This window comes from Hydra vulgaris, chromosome 08 (assembly GCF_038396675.1).
Source record: "Hydra vulgaris chromosome 08, alternate assembly HydraT2T_AEP".
Classification (NCBI taxonomy): domain Eukaryota; kingdom Metazoa; phylum Cnidaria; class Hydrozoa; order Anthoathecata; family Hydridae; genus Hydra; species Hydra vulgaris.
This window is the reverse complement of record NC_088927.1, coordinates 64,217,237-64,232,500: the sequence shown is the minus strand read 5'-3', so window position 1 is coordinate 64,232,500 and position 15,264 is coordinate 64,217,237. Positions and strand designations below refer to the sequence as shown.

Here is a 15,264-nt window from a genome sequence, read left to right as displayed (position 1 = left end):
TATTATTTAATAATATTGATTGTTTATTTTTTCAAAAACATTAAAGTTATTTTGTTTTTTTTAACAATATCTAAAACTTTTAAGTTATAAATATTGTTAATTTTGTTTTCAAGTTGGTAAAGTCAGTATTAACGTTTATTATTTACGTTTGAAATTAAAATTATAAAGAGCTCTAAGTTCAAACAAAAATGGCTACTCGGCGTTAGCAAACCTAGATGATCTGAAGTTTAGAAGTATTTTCATTTTTTGCAAAAAGCTGCAATGGGCAAAATGTGCCTCAACACGCACTATTACAAGACACTTAAAAATAAACACAAAATAGAGGTTCTCAAATGTAATAACAACAATAAAAATTAAATTATTAAAATAATAATTTCGTACATAAAAATGATATATTTATTAAACCCAGTTGTTTTAAGTCAAGGTGATCAGTTTGAGAACAAAATAAAAAAAAATAATTTTGATATTTTGCAAATTAATCTTATTCAAAAATTATTCCAGCTTAGAGATAAACTGATATTAATAAAAAAGCCAAAGATGGTAACGATATTAGAAATTATTGAGAATCAATAGTTGAGAAATTAAAAAATGTTTAGAAAATTTTTTTAACAATTTTTTTTTTAAATTGTTGTTACAACCCTTTTGCAATCATTTAACTTTGAAGCCTGACCTTGACAAACTTGGCCGCTACACAGAAAAACAAGTTGAATAATGTACTACCAGGAACATCGAAGCAGAGCACTTGCTTTGCAAGCAAGAAGGGTACAGTGCTCAAATTGTTTCTCAGGGTAGTAGTCTTTGTTTGTGTTTTAGATTTTGAGAATTAAATGAGGGTTGTAACTTCAAAAAAGTTACTGCTTTTTCTGGTAACATTATTATTAATTTTATTAACTTTTTTAAATTTGGTTAGATTACATAAGCAGTAAAATTTTAATAACAGTGTTTTACTTAATTAGCAAAATTTATTTTATCATTCAGGGTTGCCACCAAATCAGGGAAATCAGAGAATTCAGGGAAAGTCAGGGAAATTTAGATATGGTCAGGGGAAATCAGAAAAAAATGATTGATTTCATTAAAAGTCAGGAAAAAATGTTTTATAGTAAATAATATTTGTTTTTTAGTTAACTAATTAAATAATTATACAGCTCAAAAGATTGTTCCAATATATTATATTTGGTCATTATAAAAAAAATTAACTTTTATTCTGGTCATTTATTTACTGTATAATCTGTATAATTTATTTACTGTATAATACTGTATCATTTATTTACTGTATAAACCAAATAAAAAGTTTATGTAAAACATTTTAAGTAGGTTTGAGTGGAACCATTATTAATAATTTAAATGAATTTATCAAATGCTTTTTTGTGTAGAAATAGCTGCAACACCTGAAGACATTCAAAGTTCCTTTAAACCATATTATCATTTTCTTTTTTTAGAAGAAATAAAAATTTAAAATTTTTAATTGACATTTTATTTCAATGAAAAATGTTTGAGTGATCCATTATTTAAAAATTTGCTGGTAAATGGCACAGATAAAAAGTCAGTCAAATGCAAAACATGCCAAGTTCAATTTTAAAAATGGCCTGTTCAATTCAACTTATTAAATATAGATCAGAGAACTGTGACAAGTCACATGGAGGGGAAAAAACCTGTGCAGTCTATATCTAAAAACCAAGGAGTTCTTATAGTAAACCAATTTGATAAAACTTGTGCAGGTATATCTTGCATGCAGTACAAAACAATTTCTCATTGAACTTGTGTAATGAAAATGTTTTCTGATAACACAACTGTTAAATCTTATGAGTTGGGTAGAAAAAAACTTGGTTATTAATTTTAGGCTTGGGCATTGTTTACACATAGTTTAAAAAAATTTTTTAGGAAATCTTCTTTTTTATATCTTTTCATTTGATGAAAGCCTGAATAATTCTTTACAAAATTGTCAAATGGATTTAAGTATTAATTTTTGAAACAATGATCATGTTGAATACAAATACTTTGACTCTCAATTTTTGGGCTAGAATCTCTTCCACCCCCCTACCCCTGCAAAAAAATTACTTGTAAAAGTAGCCTGAGCAACTAGAAACTACTTAAACTTATTAAAATTAAGAGTTGCAACCTCCATGTAATCCATGGTGTTTTTAAAACTGGTTTTCAATCGAGGAAGGTAATAAAAGCAAACTTTGCAAACTTTTCCATGTTTTTCCTGCCAGAAGAGTTGATTATGTAACTGTCACTGAACTGAAGATAAATTAACTTTCACTAAATTGAATTTTTTATGGTTACATTGCTAGTTTATTGCAGAAAATGGTTTTGCTTCAGAACGTAACATTATGAAATTAAAGGAGAAAAGGTATGATCTCAAGATGTGATCAATATTATAAAAGGTTGTTGACTTATAGTTATTTAAATTCTTGAAGATGTTTAAATTAATCTTCTTTTCTTGAAGCAAATAGTTACATCAGTTCAAAGTAAATCTCATTTAGTTTTTAACTGCACGATATTGTCTGCAAAATTTAGATACTTATTTACTCATACTTCATAGTTCATGATGATAAATCTTTTGATGAAGCAATATTTTTTTGGTGCGCTGCTATTGCCTCTTTGATCAAGATTGATATTTTTTACTTTGGTTAAAATAAATTAATGGGTTTTCAAACATTACTTTTAGTTAATAAATAAGACCAATTTTTTAAAAGTGATAGTTAAAAAAATATATGTTAAAAATAATGCATGTATTTTACTAGTGTAATGCACTATTATCGTATCATCTTCAATTTCATTAAAAAAAATTATTTATATTATTAACATTCATTAAACTGTATTTAAAGCGAGTGTAGGGTTTTTGCACTACTCATTTAATTTAGGTACCAGTTTTCTTTAAATATATTTTACATATATTTATGTTTTATTATATATGTATATATTTTAAATATATTTTAAATAGTTTTTATTGTTTTGTTCACTTAAAAGTATTGAAAGGAAATTTTAGAATAAAGCTCTGTTAAGTTTAACAGAGAAATGCTAATATAACCTCAAGTTGATATGATGATATTAAAATATCTTTGAAAATTTTATTTAAGATTTATTTAACAATAGTAACTAGTTTATATATTAAAACTTTTAAATTTTAAGTTGAATGTGAATAAATTTAGGTGATGCTTCAAGTGCATTTGTGAGACCAGTACCAAATAAATTTTTGTCAGATGTTCAAACAGTCAATCAGATGACAATGAAAAAGCATTTTTATTTATCTGGTTTACAGCAGTGGTCACAAGAAGTGGGAAATAGTTTTACAAACCCTTTTATTACTACAAAATGGCTTCAAGTTGATGAAAAAGTTGGTGGCATTTTTGTTATTCCATCTATGGTTTCAATTGGCTTTTATAACTTCTTGTTGGTTATCACACAAGGAACAAACATGAATGTAACTCTCTCACTTCCAAAAAATAAAACTTTATTTTTTAATGCAGGTATTCAAAACATTATTTTAGGTTATAAATTAATCATTTTATCATCCATTAAGGTTTTCTTGATTGATTCTACTTCTATTGCTTCTTTTATTTAAATGTGCCAAAAATAACTCTTTTATAGTAATAATTTATTCATAAGGTATTTTACAAAGAAAGAGACAGGAAAAGTATAGATTTAAAACACTTTTTGCAAACAATAACTAGATATACACCATGTAGATTGGTGTTTTTTAATTTTATAATTATTTTTATTGGATTTATAATTTTTGACATATCTAAGTAAATTTTTTTCAGATGTTATTCATTCGACATATGGACTTGATATATCATTAATTTATACCTCCTCTGGACAAACATGCAGTCTTTCAAGAGGTTTTATTTTAAAGCAAGTTGTTTTAACATCTGGTTATTTCACAAAAGTTAAGTTAAAAGCTTCAGCGGTTGGATTCTTGGAAATTGCTGTAAGTTTTTTATTTTTAAATTTTTAGAAACTTTTTGTTTTGTCAATTTTGATTTTTATGATATTTGTATTAAACAATTATATATTCTTTTATTTTAATTTATTATTGCTAGTTAAGGTTCAATTGAAATATATATTATATATATATATATATATATATATATATATATATATATATATATATATATATATATATATATATATATATATATATATAACATATATATATATATAAATATATATATATATATGTATATATAAATATAAAATATAATTCAATTCTTTTTTACATATATTATTTTATTTACATTACTTATATTATTTTTATTTACTTTTTTACATATATTATTTTTACATATATTACATTTTTATATATGTATATGTATATATATATATATATATATATATATATATATATATATATATATATATATATATATATATATATATATATATATATATATATAATATAATATAATATAATATAATATAATTCAACTGAACCTTATTTTATATATATGTATATATATATATATATATATATATATATATATATATATATATATATATAAAGATATATATATATACACACACACACATTTATATAATTACTGTAAGAAAACATTGTAAAAAGTTTTTTCTAACGCCAAAGCCCACTATTCTCAGGTCATGAAATCTTGTATCTCATCTAAAAAATTAGGCTCTCATGACTTCCGGAGAATCTTTAATAGTATTAATAATAAAGGCAAATCTTTAATTCCACCTCTCTTGTATGGTTCAGACTTTGTCACCTCACTTAAAGACAAAGCTGAATTGTTTGTTAAAAACTTTTCATCAATGTCATCTCTTGAATCCACTAGTTGCGTTCTACCTTATATTGCCAACAATCACTCCAGCTTCTGTATCTAAAGTGATTTCCTGCTTAGACTCTTCTACAGCTACTGGCCCGGACAACATACCTGTTATTGTCTTGCAGAAGTGTTTTCCGGAGCTGTCGAATATACTCTCAAAACTATTTAACAAGTGTTTATCAGAGTCTTTCCAGCTTGCTAAAAGGCGGCATCTGTTATCCCTATTTTTAAAAATTCTGAAGAATGATCTGATTTGTCTAACAACCGTCTCATCAGTCTTCTTCCTATCATAAGCAAGGTTTTTGAATCTCAAATTAACAAACACTTAATTTCTCATCTTGAATCTAATAACTTACTTTCTGACATTCAATATGGATTTTGATTTTCTTGTTCAACAGCTGATTTGCTAACAGTAATAATTGATAGATTTTATCGTGCATTAGATAAAAGTGGAGAGGTTAAGGCCATCGCTCTTGACATTTCAAAGGCTTTTGATAAAGTTTGTCATGCTGGTCTTCTCCATAAGCTTTCTTCTTATGGTGCATCTCGCAACATCTTTAAGATTATTGAATCCTTCCTTTCCAATCATAGTATAAAAGTTGTCCTCGATGGACAGCACTCTTCTTCTTATTCTGTAACTTCAAGGGTTCCTCAAGGTTCTATCCTTGGCCCTATACTATATACTATATAATATGGCCCTATTTTTAATTTACATTAATGATCTTCCAGATATTCTCTCATCTAAGGTGGCATTGTTTGCTGACATTACTACCATTTATTCTTGTAGTGATAAGGAACCAACACTCTCTGATTGCTTGGAGGGGACATTTGAGCTTGAAAAGGATCTCACTTCTGGCACAGCATGGGGCTCACAGTGGCTGGTGAACTTCAATACAGATGAAACTCAATTTTTTTTTAGTCAATTATTATCGCAATAATTTAGATCTTCCAATATTTATGAATGGTGATGTACTCGATGAGTCATCTACTCTTCATCTTCTAGGATTAACTCTTACTTCCAATCTTTCTTGGAAACCATATATTAAATCTGTTGCAAAATTAGCATCTGCTAAGGTTGCATCTCTTTATTGAGCTCGACACTTTCTTACTTCGGATTCTATTCTATATCTCTATAAATCTCAAATCCAGCCTTGTATGGAAGACTGTTGCCAAGTCTGGGGTGGATCTTCTAATGATGTACTTTCTCTTTTAGACAAGGTGCAAAAATGCATTGTAAACATACTTGGACTTGCTCTTGCAGCCAACCTCCAACCATTATCACATTGTCGTAATGTTGCTTCTCTTTCTCTTTTCTACAAACACTATAATGGGCATTGCTCTAAAGAGCTAGTGTCTCTTGTGCCATTTACTAAAATTCATTCTCGTGTTACTTGTCATTCAATTAAGTGTCATCCTTTTTCTGTGACTGTTCCTAAGTGCTCCAAAATCGCTTATTCGTTTAGTTTTTTTCCTTGAACATCATTTTTTTGGAATTTGCTTCCTTCATCTTGCTTTCCTGATAATATAATTTTCGATCCTTTAAGTCGTCTGTCAATCATTATCTTGCTCTACAATCTTCATCTTTTCTCTTCCAGTAACTGCCAACTTTAATTAGTCGTTGCTTGCAGCCTTGTTGGAAGCGAAGTTGTTTAAAAAAAAAATGTGCATGTTTATGTATATATATATATATATATATATAAATATATATATATATATATATATATATATATATATATATATATATATATATATATATATATATATATATATGTATTATACATAATCATATATGTAAAATTATATTTAAAATAAGGTTCAATTAAATAAATATTTGATATTAGAACTTAGCTTGACTTAGCGTTACTCAATCAAGTATTAGTCAATTTTTGGAAAAAACAAAGAATATAGCTTTTACTGATGATGCCAATATAAAAGAGTCAGTCGGAGATTTTGTACATATGCATGTGACTGAGTGTTTGGTTTTGGGCCAGCAGTATTTCTATATGAAAGCTATTACATGTCCTTGTATCATTATTTTTTACTTCACAAAATAACTGCACAAAATACCTTGAGTAAAGTTTAACTAAAATGTTTAAAATGATTTAAAATTTTACCTTTGCTGAGATTTAGTGTTTAAGTTTTTTAAAAGATGTAAAGCCTTTACTCATAACTGCTAAAATCAACAAAATGTTGACTATGTAGGAAGATTAGTTGTGTAACTTAAGTTTGCTAAAAATTTAGCTGTTGCTCTTCATGAATTCTAAAGGTAAGTTCTAAAGGAAGTTGCAGTTATTAGGAACAAGCTAAAGTAATTTAACCAATCGCTTTGCAACAAATTTTATTAAATTGTATAAAAAAATGACATTGACATGAAACCACTGTATCTAATATCAGGTAACATATTAAATGCATTTCCACCTCCAGCTAACATATTAGGTACATTTACCATATAAAAAACTTTTATATGTGCTTACCAAAATCTTTAGCAACAATTTAGAAGATAATGCAGCTAATATGTTACCTAGTGGTAGAAATGCGGCTATTATTTTACCACTGGGTAACATAATAGCTGCATTTCTACCACTAGGTATCATATTAGCTGCATTATCTTCTAAATTGTTGCTAAAGATTTTGTTAAGCACATATAAAAGTTTTTTTTTTCTTTCTGAAAAACACATAACTCTGAATATTGCTCTTTTTGTTGAAAAATTATTACTGAAAAACTAAGCTGTCAAGCTTAGTAATTTATTTTTGAGTATATGCTGTCTAAATGTCCATTTCAATAAAAATATTTTTTTTTGAGTATATGCTGTCTAAATGTCCATTTCAATAAAAATATTTTTTTTTTGAGTATATGCTGTCTAAATGTCCATTTCAATAAAAATATTTTTGGCAGTAAACACATCACTAAAAAGTGATATCATATATTTTTGGAAGTTAAAAGGGTTTTTAATTAATTAGACACGTATTTATATATAAATTATGTCAGTATTTTTTACAATTGTGTATGGCTGAATGATTAAACCTATCAATATCGTTTTGGAGATCGTCTTTATATGTTTTTACTTTATTTCTTTAACTTTAACTATCTTACCAACATTTATATATACATTTATATTAAAACAAAATGCTTTATTTAACTGTAACATGATTTATGTGTAACCGAGTGTTTACAACTTGTGTTTAATAGTTTTTAAAGATGTTTATAAAGTAAATTAAAACTTATTATTAAAACTTTCAAATAATATAATTTTGATAAAATAAATTTGTTTAACAATATCATTTTAACATTTCTTAGTATTATTTTATAGTACAAATAATTTGTTACTATAAACATCTTCTAAATAATAACTTCATAAATAATATAATGTTGATAAAATAATTTTCTGTAAACCAATTATAAACATTTCTTAAAAGTTTTTTGTATAGTAAATAGAATTTGTTACAATAAGCAACTTACAAAACAGTTTTTATATTTAATAAGCAATTTTAGCTTTATTAATTATATAATTGTTTATATATTTAATTAGCAATTTTAATTTTTTTCTATTACTAAGCTTCTTTTTTTTTAGATTTTGCGACCGATATGCACTGATTCTACCATTTTTTGTTCCTTTACCATGCAATGTGCAAAAGATTGTTTTTTAACGAATTTATTAGAAGATGAAATTGTTGTGCTGAATCCGTCTATAATTACAGCAATTGTTGTAACAAGTAAGTTGAAGTTAAAGCAACTTTTTTGTATATTAAATTTTATTTTCATATAAAATATTATGCTACTTTTTCATTAAACTTAAAACTACATTTTTACTTATTATTATTTGTTCAAGATAAACAACATTCTTCATCATATCTAGTAACTGCAGGTGTACCACAAGGTTTCATCCTAGAGGTCTCACTTTTCTTTTTTCTATGTAAACAATCTTTCTGATAACTTTTCAACTAAAGTGGCTTTTTTATCTGATGATGTAACTTTATGGTGTTCCAATCTTCTTTAAGCATACATGTCTTCTTGATGTCTAGTGTCATGACTAAAGAAGTACAACATGTCTAATTGGATCATCTTTTATTTCTTTTACTTATAATGATTTCATTCTAAATTTGCCTCTCTTTTTTTTGCTCAGCATTTTCTTACATTAGCCTACCTATTCGCTCAGCATTTTCTTACCTATTCTTTGCCTTTATAAATGTTTTATTTCTCTTAGTATATATAAAGTTGTTATAACTGAGTGTAACTTTTATAGTAATCTAAACTTTTTTGCAAAATCAAAAAAAGTTTGTAAAGTTTAAATAAAAATGTTTGCTTGAATCAAGAAACCTTCAAAGTTGAGCAACCAAAATGGTAATTGTTGGTTTACCACAAACCAATGAAAATGAAAATAATAACTTTCAAAAATTTTATGGAGCATGTGGCCTTAAAAAAGTTGAAATCAGCCATATTTGTTGTATCAACTAAAGTAAAAAATACTATATCCATTTCAAATATAGTCTTTATTTCCTTTAAAAAGTAATCCCCCTAAAAGAGATCATGCAACTGTACCACACAAGTGTAATCACTATGACGAATTATATAACTGAAGCATTATTTTTTGATAAAACATTTTGAAATATTTTCAAGTGGCGAAATGTGTTGTATCAATATCATTAAGTTCCATGAGCAACACATATATGTATTCAAATCACCAGCATCAGGCCTTTCAAACTATTGAAACAATAAAAAAAGAAATCTCAAAGATGTTGGTCAAATTTCTGCATTGTGCTAAATGTCCTTGCTCTAACCATGCATTGAAAACTAAAAAGTATCAATCTAAGTTGTTTCCAGCAAACATCTCTCCAAATATCACTTTAGATCACTTTTGTTTCTGGACGAACAACTCATGTTCTTTAAATAAAGTTAATTGTAAATTACTTTACAAATTACTTTTTAAGAAATGTTAGCCCAAGAAAAACATGCCTGTGTCAGTACAATGAATTAAACATAAATCTCCCTGTAGTCAAAACAACTGAGATTCCTGTATGAGTGAAAATTCACTGGTTTTCATTGTTCTCACCCACATATCCTAAAAAACTGTGTCTATCCTTTTGTGCTACCAAAAAATTGTTCATTAATAAAGTAGACTAATGTCTATACTAAAGACTATGTAGCCACATATATTCTTAGCAGAGACATGATTCAATCATTCATCAGACACTATAATAAATAGTTATGTGCTTCACAGGGTTAATCAGGAGAGGAGAGGTGGAAAGAGAGGAGAGGTTTGACATGTAATCCATTATAACGAAGAATCTATTTTAATTGGATGAATTAATTTTTCACATGACTATGAGGACAAAGCACTTGACCAAACAGTTAACTCAATTAAATCTGCAAGAGACTCAATAAAAAGTCAATCCTCACCAAATGAAAACTACGACTGTTTATTGAAAAATACAAAGAGCCTGTCAAACATTATATTCCAAGGACAACAGTACTTTTTGTTGCTAAATGAGAAATATTGGCCATGCAAGAAGTAATTAATGCAATTCAAAGAAACGGATCTTGTAGGCTAAATATATTGCAGCATGAAGAAATCATATATAAAATTACAACAAGCACACAAGATAAACATTTAAAAAGTTGTGAAATTAGAAGTAACAAGTACAAGCATAATTTAATAAAAATAGATAATTTATTTATCAAATAAATTTACAAAACCTTAAGCAGTTAAATTCAGAATGTCTTTACTAAAGATCTAACTGGTACATTCGAAACTTTAGCTCAAGAACAAACTGTCTCTGTCAGTTTGATGTATCAAACATAAAACTACCTGTGTTCAAAAACAACTGACATTCCTGGACAAGTGAAAATTCACTGGTTATGATGGTTCTCACTCACATATTCTAAAAAACTTTCTATGCTTTTGTGCTATCACAAAATTATATGAATATATATATATACATATATATATATACATATATATATGTATATACATGTATATATAGATATGCATAAATATATATATATATATATATATATATATATATATATATATATATATATATATATATATACACATATATATATATGTATATATATATATATATGTATATACATGTATATATAGATATGCATAAATATATATATATATATATATATATATATATATATATATATATATATATATATATATATATATACACATGTATATATATATATATATATATATATATATATATATATACACACACATAATTGCACTATATAATTTAAATTAGTATAAACTTTTGCACTAAAACTGCTTGCTAAATAAATATTTACTTATGAAAAAGTTATTGAAATACTGCTGTTTCTAAAAATAAACAGTTTTACTATTGTCTGCAAAAAAAGTCAGCTACTGTTTGTTGATAAACTTAGTTGTTAAACTGCTTCTCCTTTTAATAAATTTCTTAAATGCCTAAAAAACCAATGTGCATATATTTAATGAAGTAGAAAAAAAACTATCATGTGATCACTATCAAATTGACTTTTACTACTATTAAATTATTTTTAGAGTTTTATGTATCATGCTTGCATTATATATAAATATAAATTTATTAAAAATATTCTGTTAAATGTTTTAAACTATTATTTATTAACAAATACTATATTTATTATTAATACTATGTTGATATATTGTTACAATAATATATTGTTACAAATTTAAAATAAATATTCTAAATAAAGTAGGTAAGCATGGTAAGCAAATTTAAGCATGCAATGCATGAGCATTACCATGAAAAGCATTGCATGAGCATTACCATGCCATGCATGGTAAGCAAATTCAAGCAAGCAAGGTAAGCAAATTTAAGCAAATTTAAGGTTAGCAAATTTATGCTTGTTTATCTAGCAAAACTAAAATATTATTTTCAGGATTTTTATTCTTGTTAAACGATACTGGAATTATTGAGATACCAATTCAGAATAAAAATAATGAAATTCAAGAAAATGACATGATATGGATAGGTGGAAATGCTAGTTTATTTTGTAATGGAGCTATTAATGAAAAAGTACAAGTAGCAGAGACTGGAAAAACAATGATGTTCTCTACTAATTGCATTACTAACAATGATTTCTTTATATCACTTTTAATATCGAATTCATTTGAGTACTTTATTCCAACACAATCAAACACAACTAGTTTGTTTAGTTTTAGAGTAGATGCTTCTAATCAAGTTCCATCTTTTCAACAGCTGAATTATTCATTTGCGTTTCAGGTTTATTAAATTTTGTTTACTTATTTTAGTAAATGTTGGAGTATGCAATAAAATATTTTGTTTTTATTTGCAAAAATGTTTTGATAATATATATATTTTTTTAGTTGTATTTTTGTTGATTTTTTTACTTTATTGATGAATTTAAATTTTATCAATAGAGATACCTTATTGATGAATTTAAACTTTTTAACAAAAAACTTTTGAACATAAAGGAAGAAAAACTTCAAAACTCAATATGACTACTAAAGTCTTTAAAGAAATAATTGAATCTTCAAAAAGCTTAAGTAACTAATTCCCTAATAACACAGATTTAGTTACATATTATTAAGGGAGGATGTGAAATTATTCAAGGACTAAGAAAACTAAAGCTTGAAGAAATATTTAGAATATAAATATAAATTATAAGCATTTAACTTTTAGTGTTACATTTTAGTTTTAATAAAACAATAAACTACTTATAAATTAAAAAAAAAAATACAGGTTCCTGTTTCTGGTTTGCGGTTTGCTCAACAGTTGCCAGTATCAAAGTTTGTGGCAGGGTACAAGCCTAATACATTGGTAACTTTGAAAGCTGAAATAGACAGTGGATCAGATGTTACATACGCATTTAGTATTCCTAAAATTAATTATTTTAGAAACGCATCTAATGAAAATCAATTTAGTCATGCTTTCACTAATCTAGGCAAGATATTTTTTCCAATAATTTTTTTAATAATTAAAATTATCATTAAAAATTAATTTTTAAAAGGTTTTACAGTTTAACTAGCAACTGACTACAAACATTTGACACTTGTAATTTTTTTAGGTGTTAACATTGTGTTTTTAGGTGTTTACACTGTGTTTTTGACAGCTGCCAATACACTTAATTCAATAAATACTTCAATTGATATTTCTATATTATCAGAAATAAGTAGAATATATTTGTATGTTGAAAAAAATCAGCTACAAGATAGGGAATTTAATGCAACTATACAAATATTTAATGGAAGTAATGTGGAGTTGACAGTTGATTTTGGTGATTCATCACCAGTTATAAATATTACAAGTATTGATGCGACTCGGGTTAATGGTTTTATTTACACTGTTGCACATAAGTATTTTTTTTTTCACTTTTAATTGAATTATATAAGTTTATAGATGTTTCTCATAAAAATTTATAAATTATTACTAATAAACTTTGTTTCTTTTTTTTTATTTTTATTTTATTATTTTTGATGCCTTGTCCGACTATCAATAATAAAAGTGATACAATAATTTTTATAAATTTATTGTAATCATTTTTATTAAAGTAATGAAAATAATGATTTTAACTTGAGATGAGAACATTATGTCTTATTTTTTAATTAATTTTTAATATTTAATTTTTCAATTTTTGATTTACAATTTATATTGTCGTTTTATTATTTTAATTGAATAATTAGTTTTATATAATCAAAGACAAAATGTTAAAAATGCTTCTTGGGTGTGGTTAAGAAATAGTTTCAGTTACAAATTAACAATAACGTAATGTTTTTAACTTTAAAATTTGCCTAATCTTTAAACAATTTTAATATTTTTCAATAAAATAGTTTTAACATTAACAAAATTATATGTACTTTGACTTAAAATTGTGCATGTAAAATGCATAAATTATTTTACTTTAAAACACGGGCTGCAATATTGTAAAATGCATAAAGTATGTTTCTTTAAAATGCCGGCTGTAATAATGTAAAAATTGATTTGCAATTAATTAAACTTTTAAATTTTATAAATGGATATTTACAATGTAGTTGTAAGTTAACATTTGAAGATTTATTATAATTTTTATTAAATTTAGATATTCTGTATGCAATAACTTTACCATCAATGCTAGTGCCAGATATATTTTTGCAAACACAATTGGAATTTTAAACACTGCAATTTTTTTTAATTCTACAGACTTAACTGTTTTTTGCCCATTGTCTAGATTGAATGTTATAACAACTCCAAATGTTTCACTAAATGGGTATGTGTATTTACATCTTAGCAAAAGTTTAATTTTGAATATAAATCAAAATTCAGGATCATTTATTTTATACAAAGTTGTTTGGGGAGATAGTACTTATGAGATTAAAAATCAAACAATGAATTGGAATCCTGTTTTATTTCAAGTAGAACATATGTATTATAAAGAAGGTAAATACACTGTTAATGTTACATCTTATAACTTATTGCAGACTTCATACACCTTGATTAAGGTAGAAGTGAGGTACTGTTCAGCACCTGAAGTTAGTTTTTTTTATGGAACTATTTCCAGTCCAGTGAACATTATTCGAAGTGTTGGGGCAAATATTACAGCAGTTGTTGAAAATATTAGCAAAGTGTGTCCACTTGAAAATTACAGTTTTGAATGGAATCTTGCAGGTGCTATTTCAACCTCTACAGTTACTTTTGGTTTTTTATCTCCACAAAAAGTTACTTACACAATTGCAAAAAATTCACTTGATATAGGTTTGTATAAACTATCATTACAGTATAACTATGGAGATGTTTCAAATGTTTATGCTGCATACTTAAATGTTACATTTTCGCCACTTTATATGGAAATTGATAATGGATTTTTTGTTTCTATAAAATATAGAAAGAATAATAGATATGGTATTTCCTACCAAAACTTTACGATAAGTGCTAAGTCAAGTTTTGATCCAGATGATCCTATTGCAGGAATAATAAATATCACTTTTAATTGGAAATGTAAAGTTGCTTCAAATTTCTCAGCTGCTCAAAAAGTTATGGAAAGGTATAAAACTTTGAACTTGAATTTTTCTAGTGACACATGCTTTAATCAAAATTGGATTAGCATTTCTTCCTTTACTTCTGAGGTTACTTTTAGTACACAACAGTTTTTAGAAGGTATAAGTTATCATATTGAAGTTTGTGGGACAAAGTATGCAGGAAATAACTTAGATTCAATGCATGTAAATAAATCAGGGTGTTTTAGCCAACAACTTGAAGTTATTTCCGGTGACCTTCCAACTATTTTTGCAAGGTAAGCTTCAACATTCTATTTTTTCTATAGTTTGTTATTTTTTTATTTGTTCTTTGAGCTTAGTTTATATGTTTCAGTTATTTGATTTTTTATTCAGTATACTAAGTATTAAAATTAGTTCCGTCATCTAATTCCGCCAACCAAAACTCATTCTCCCTTAACTTTTATTCAGCAAATCTCATTATTTTACTGTATCTGTCCCTGCATGATCTAAAAGCTTTTTTTGGAGCATGCAAGTCT

The 15,264-nt window shown here is 25.9% G+C and overlaps 1 protein-coding gene across 8 annotated transcripts in view; it reads left to right on the top strand.

The window, feature by feature from the left end:
* Nucleotides 1-15,264, top strand: part of LOC100205608 (polycystin-1-like protein 2) — a 125,778-nt gene that overhangs the window by 12,955 nt on the left and 97,559 nt on the right. For all 8 annotated transcript variants that reach the window (XR_010640299.1, XR_010640298.1, XR_010640297.1 and 5 more), the window contains exons 4-10: nucleotides 3,156-3,473; nucleotides 3,768-3,934; nucleotides 8,357-8,498; nucleotides 11,674-12,017; nucleotides 12,498-12,699; nucleotides 12,844-13,111; nucleotides 13,834-15,024. Coding sequence is in view for 5 of the 8 variants with exons in the window: in XM_065804157.1 (XP_065660229.1) it covers nucleotides 3,156-3,473; nucleotides 3,768-3,934; nucleotides 8,357-8,498; nucleotides 11,674-12,017; nucleotides 12,498-12,699; nucleotides 12,844-13,111; nucleotides 13,834-15,024 (2,632 nt within the window). In the remaining 3 variants the exon portion in view is untranslated. The remainder of the gene's footprint in view (nucleotides 1-3,155; nucleotides 3,474-3,767; nucleotides 3,935-8,356; nucleotides 8,499-11,673; nucleotides 12,018-12,497; nucleotides 12,700-12,843; nucleotides 13,112-13,833; nucleotides 15,025-15,264) is intronic.